Raw genomic sequence first — 6,154 nt, 5'->3', positions numbered from 1 at the left:
ATAGGTACTGGGAATAGGGAATAGGTACTGAATATAGGGAATAGGTACTGAATATAGGGAATAGGTACTGGGAATACGTACTGAATATAGGGAATAGGTACTGAATATAGGGAATAGGTACTGAATATAGGGAATAGGTGCTGGGAATAGGTACTGAATATAGGGAATAGGTACTGGGAATAGGTACTGTATATAGGGAATAGGTACTGTATATAGGGAATAGGTACTGAATGTAGGGAATAGGTACTGAATATAGGGAATAGGTACTGGGAATAGGTACTGAATATAGGGAATATGTACTGGGAATAGGTACTGATTATAGGGAATAGGGTGCTATTTGCAAGCAGACACTGTTATGGCTTCCCTGTTTATTTAAACTACAAACATTGGTTGTATTGATCCCTACAAAATAACAGTGGAGATTGGTTTTGCTTGAGTTACATTTTTCCATGTGAGAGGTATTAGAGGGATCCTTAATCAGACACACCTCCTTATATGTGTGTCCAAAAATGGGAATTGTGTCCCACCCAAAATGGCACACTATTCCCTACATAGTGCACTACTTCAGACCAATGTAGGGAATAGGGTGCCAATTTGGGATGCATTCTTTGTGTGCATTGGAGTGAAAAAATATCACAAAATATCAAAATACTTCCACTCATTTGATCCACATTTGGAACTCTGTTGTCCTTCTGTTGAATTTCAAACGCCAAATAAATGCATCCTGTTAAGACCACAAAAACACCACACGTCATTGGTTGAATGTAATAAATTACACATTTTTATTGTTGCACAAAATGTACAAAATAACAAGCAAATGGACAGCTCCCCTTTTGTCCCCCCCTCCACTAGATGAAGCCCCTTTAGTCCCTCCCCCCTCCTAGATGAAGCCCCTTTAGTCCCCCCCTCCTAGATGAAGCCCCTTTAGTCCCCCCCTCCTAGATGAAGCCCCTTTAGTCCCCCCCCTCCTAGATGTAGCCCCTTTAGCCCCCCCTCCTAGATGAAGCCCCTTTAGTCCCCCCCCCTCCTAGATGAAGCCCCTTTAGCCCCCCCTCTAGATGAAGCCCCTTTAGTCCCCCCCCCAGATGAAGCCCCTTTAGTCCCCCCCCCCCAGATGAAGCCCCTTTAGTCCCCCCCTTCCTAGATGAAGCCCCTTTAGTCCCCCCCCCTCCTAGATGAAGCCCCTTTAGTCCCCCCTCCTCCTAGATGAACCCCCTTTAGCCCCCCCCTCCTAGATGAAGCCCCTTTAGCCCCCCCCCCCCCCCCCTCCTAGATGAAGCCTCTTTAGTCCCCCCTCCTCCTAGATGAACCCCCTTTAGCCCCCCACTCATAGATGAAGCCCCTTTAGTCCCCCCCCCTCCTAGATGAAGCCCCTTTAGTCCCCCCCTCCTAGATGAACCCCCTTTAGTCCCCCCCCCCCCCTCTCCTAGATGAAGTTTGAATTCTTTTGAAACATATGACTCACTATAGCAAGTCCAATGGTCCAAGCCAAGCCGTTGGATTTCTGAGAGAGACAACACATTCCCAATGTCAGCTTCACTGAACAATTAAAAAGGAACAAAAACACCTTTTATGTCAGAACTTTTACAACATGCCGTCTATATATTTATACAGAATATGCTTGTGCCACATACCCCATGTATAGAAAATACATTATGAGCTCAAATGAAGTTAGAATGGGGTCTATCGACATGGAAAGTACAACAATGCTTTGTAAAATCTCCTTTTCAAATTCTTTATGTTCAATACCCACTTATTCAGTGACTTGACTGTTTATTTGCCTCATACTAAAAGAAGAACTCTCTAGTGGATCATAAGCACGCTTGTTGTTATTGTTGTTGTGTATTTTATTCTGGAGGACCCGAGCTGGCCTTGTAGGAGCCTGATGAGAAAATACTCAGCTCGCTCACTTATTTACACTGCGAATCTCTGAGTGATCTAATGACTCTGCCTCTGTGTGTGTGTGTTTCTCTGCGTGTATCTATCCTCTTATGATGTTGCCTTAGTCCCTCCCTGATAGGCTTGTCTCTGCCCTTCTCTTTGTGTTTTCAATCACATTTTATTGGTCACACACACATGGATAGCAGATGTTAATGCGAGTGTAGCAAAACGCTTATGGTCAATATCTCCTTAAATAGCCCCCTAAAGAGAGATATCTAGTAGTCAGTCACTATCTCCTTAAATAGCCCCCTAAAGAGAGAGCTCTAGTAGTCAGTCACTATCTCCTTAACCCCCTAAAGAGAGATATCTAGTAGTCAGTCACTATCTCCTTAACCCCCTAAAGAGAGATATCTAGTAGTCAGTCACTATCTCCTTAACCCCCTAAAGAGAGATATCTAGTAGTCAGTCACTATCTCCTTAACCCCCTAAAGAGAGATATCTAGTAGTCAGTCACTATCTCCTTAAATAGCCCCCTAAAGAGAGATATCTAGTAGTCAGTCACTATCTCCTTAAATAGCCCCCTAAAGAGAGATATCTAGTAGTCAGTCACTATCTCCTTAACCCCCTAAAGAGAGAGCTCTAGTAGTCAGTCACTATCTCCTTAACCCCCTAAAGAGAGATATCTAGTAGTCAGTCACTATCTCCTTAACCCCCTCAAGATAGATATCTAGTAGTCAGTCACTATCTCCTTAAATAACCCCCTAAAGAGAGATATCTAGTAGTCAGTCACTATCTCCTTAACCCCCTAAAGAGAGAGCTCTAGTAGTCAGTCACTATCTCCTTAACCCCCTAAAGAGAGATATCTAGTAGTCACTCACTATCTCCTTAACCCCCTCAAGATAGATATCTAGTAGTCAGTCACTATCTCCTTAACCCCCTAAAGATAGATATCTAGTAGTCAGTCACTATCTCCTTAACCCCCTCAAGATAGATATCTAGTAGTCAGTCACTATCTCCTTAACCCCCTAAAGAGAGATATCTAGTAGTCAGTCACTATCTCCTTAACCCCCTAAAGAGAGATATCAAGCAGTGTTACAAGGCTTGTTGTAGTCACTATCTCCTTAACTCAATCCTCACCTTCTGATGATGCAGTAGCTTTGGCACTTGTTGTATGAAAAGTTGTATGAACTTTAATGTGGATAATAAAAAGGTTTTGGCACCATAAAGAGGTCTGAATCACCAACTCCATATACGGTGTAACTAGTGCCAAGAACACCCACAGCTCCCATGGTTACGATGCAAGTGGATGGGAGGGGGGGGGGGGGGGCGGGGTTAGGATCAATAGGAGTGGTTGTATGATGAGGAAATCAACATGGAGTGTCTGGGTGCATCTCAATACGCTAAAATAGATTTCCCTCCATGTCTCCTTTCTGACTTTCCTTCATCTGCAATGATGTGAAAGAGCTGAGCAAAGTGAGAGCTCATTTCTGGTTTGTATCCATCACATTACCTTAACTTAACACCTGTGTTTTCAGTTCAGTGCAGATGAAGGAGAGGAAATGAGGAGAGGGTGAGGAGTGGAGGAAGCCCCTTTAGACGATTGGGATGGACCCTCAATGCAGAGACTGAGCCTAATCTACACAGGTGCCCAGTCCCAAACCAATACCTCATCCCGATCCCTAGGACCTTGTTGGCTACCTGACAGATTGTTTGGATTTGTACTGCATATAACTCCAAGTCCTTTTAGATTGGAGGAGTCAGGACTTTTGGAAAGGGACAAGCTATTGGTTTGGAATCAGGCCGTTTTGTCAATCCCAGTCTTATTCTTTAATGTTTGTAATGGAGCCTGGTTTAAATCTTTACAGCGGCTACTTAGAGACTAACAGACAGCGTTGTTTATATTCTACACCAGTGCAAAAATATTTTTCAGACTAACGTTGTTGTACGGAATATTAATATTTTTGTGTTTATTTTCAGTTTTTTGTTTGTTTGAGTTTTGTTTACTGACTGTAGATTTTCTAATATAGCTTTTTCCTTGTTGTTCTTCTTCTTTAGTCTTATTAATATAGCTTTTTCCTTGTTGTTCTTCTTCTTTAGTCTTATTAATATAGCTTTTTCCTTGTTGTTCTTCTTCTTTAGTCTTATTAATATAGCTTTTTCCTTGTTGTTCTTCTTCTTTAGTCTTATTAATATAGCTTTTTCCTTGTTGTTCTTCTTCTTTAGTCTTATTTCCATCTTGTAACACTTGTTTATTTTTTTTGTTTCGCTATTTTTCTCTTTAATATATATCTCTATAGTTTCTCTTCCTTCATTTTCTTTTTTACAAAATGGGAGACAGAATGATGAGCAACACATAGACTTGTTCTTTTCATCAGCGCTTCTTATCAGACCGGATCATTTTGCTTTTCATTCTTGTAAACAAACAGGATTCAGCACACCACAGTTTGTTCTCCCCTCGTTCTTCTTCATCTCCCTCCGTGTTCGCTATCTCATCTTCCTTCCCTCTCTCTGCTCCTCTCACTCTCATTGGAGAAGAGCCCTGATTTGTTTGGAGGTGCTGTCGTCGTTTAGATGTCGGGTCGTATACCTGGAGAGGAGGAGGAGGAGAAGAGAGGATGGAAGGGGGGAGAGGACAGGAGGAGAGAAAGACACGTGAGACGAGTATATGTACATACAATCTACACTCTCTACCTCTGTCTGTCTCTCTGTCTACTCTCTCTCTGCCTTTCTCTCTCTCTCTCTGCCTCTCTGCCTCTCTCTCTCTCTCTCTCTGCCTCTCTGCCTCTCTCTCTCTCTCTGCCTCTCTGCCTCTCTCTCTCTCTCTCTCTCTCCCTCTCTCTCTCTCTCTCTGCCTCTCTCTCTCTCCCTCTCTGCCTCTCTCTCTGCCTCTCTCTCTGCCTCTCTCTCTGCCTCTCTCTCTGCCTCCCTCTCTCTCTCCCTCTCTGCCTCTCTCTCCCTCTCTCTCTCTCTGCCTCTCTCCCTCCCTCTCTCTCTCTCTCTCTCTGCCTCTCTCTCTCTCCCTCTCTCTCTCTCTCTGCCTCTCTCTCTCCCTCTCTCTCTCTGCCTCTCTCTCTCTCCCTCTCTCTCTCTCTCTCTCTGCCTCTCTCTGCCTCTCTCTCTCCCTCTCTCCCTCCCTCTCTCCTCACCTCAGTGCGTTCAGTAGTCCCTCCACGCTGTTGGAAGGCTGTTCTTTCAGCACCTTGATGCAGCCCTTCATCTGTACGCACGCACACAAACCAAAGATACACACCGCTTTAGACTGAGGTCATCACCCTACTTGAGGACATCAAGGCATGTGTGGTCAGATAGAATCAGCATTTTAAGCAGTATAAGAGTAGAAACATGGATGTTTGTGTGTCTTACGTCTATTTTGGAGGTCTTGGCAAAGGCTCCTACAGGGTGGACATGGTCGTACAGAATGATCACTCCCACCATCACCCTCATACAGAACAACATGGTGTCTGTGTTGGTGAACCTACAACGGTACTCACTATGGAGAGAGGAGAGGGACGGAGGGGGAAGGGATCGGAGAGAGGTAGGTGGGGGGAGGGAGGGAGAAAGGGAGAGGGGGAAGAGATAGAGAGAGGAAGGGGGAAAGGGGGTGGAGAGAGAGGGAAAGAGAGGCAGAGGGAGGGTGAGAGAGGGTGAGAGAGGCAGAGAGAGGCAGAGGGAGGGTGAGAGAGGCAAAGGGAGGGGTAGAGAGAGGGAGAGAGAGGCAGAGTAAGGGGGTAGAGAGAGGCAGAGGGAGGGTGAGAGAGTAAGGGGGTAGAGAGAGGCAGAGAGAGGCAGGGGAGGGTGAGAGAGTAAGGGGGTAGAAAGAGGGAGAGAGAGGCAGAGGGAGGGTGAGAGAGTAAGGGGGGAGAGAGAGGCAGAGGGAGGGTGAGAGAGTAAGGGGGGAGAGAGAGGCAGAGGGAGGGTGAGAGAGTAAGGGGGTAGAGAAAGGGAGAGAGAAAGAGAGCGGGATTGTTATTGCTTTAATCAGCTTTAAGACGCTGATGTTCTTTTGGATAATGACTTTTATGATAATGAGTTATCATGCCAATAATGTGTCAACAGCAACCTTGGAAAAATCCTCTGCATTATCATTAATAGCAGACTTGTACATTTCCTCGGTGAAAACAATGTACTGAGCAAATGTCAAATTGGCTTTTTACCAAATTACAGACCACGTTTTCACCCTGCTCACCCTAATTGACAAACAAACCAAACCAAAGACAGTCTTCTCAAGCTTTGTTGATTTAAAATTATTTTTTTTGACCCAATTTGCCATGAG

The 6,154-nt window shown here is 44.7% G+C and overlaps 1 protein-coding gene across 7 annotated transcripts in view; it reads right to left on the bottom strand.

Annotated features, from left to right (window-relative positions):
• Positions 1–2,039: 2,039 nt before the first annotated feature.
• Positions 2,040–6,154, bottom strand: part of LOC110496750 (CYFIP-related Rac1 interactor A) — a 101,621-nt gene continuing 97,506 nt past the window's right edge. For 6 of the 7 annotated variants that reach the window (XM_036953609.1, XM_036953608.1, XM_036953614.1 and 3 more), the window contains 3 exons: positions 5,245–5,371; positions 5,028–5,098; positions 2,040–4,468 (listed from right to left, as the gene is read on the bottom strand). In XM_036953609.1, the coding sequence (XP_036809504.1) occupies positions 4,405–4,468; positions 5,028–5,098; positions 5,245–5,371 (262 nt within the window). In that variant the 3' untranslated portion in view covers positions 2,040–4,404. The remainder of the gene's footprint in view (positions 4,469–5,027; positions 5,099–5,244; positions 5,372–6,154) is intronic. The other variant, XM_036953611.1, reaches the window with a different exon arrangement.

This window comes from Oncorhynchus mykiss, chromosome 18 (genome assembly GCF_013265735.2).
Source record: "Oncorhynchus mykiss isolate Arlee chromosome 18, USDA_OmykA_1.1, whole genome shotgun sequence".
Taxonomy (NCBI): Eukaryota; Metazoa; Chordata; class Actinopteri; order Salmoniformes; family Salmonidae; genus Oncorhynchus; species Oncorhynchus mykiss.
The sequence above is the reverse complement of the archived record's forward strand: the minus strand, read 5'-3'. Positions and strand labels throughout refer to the sequence as shown.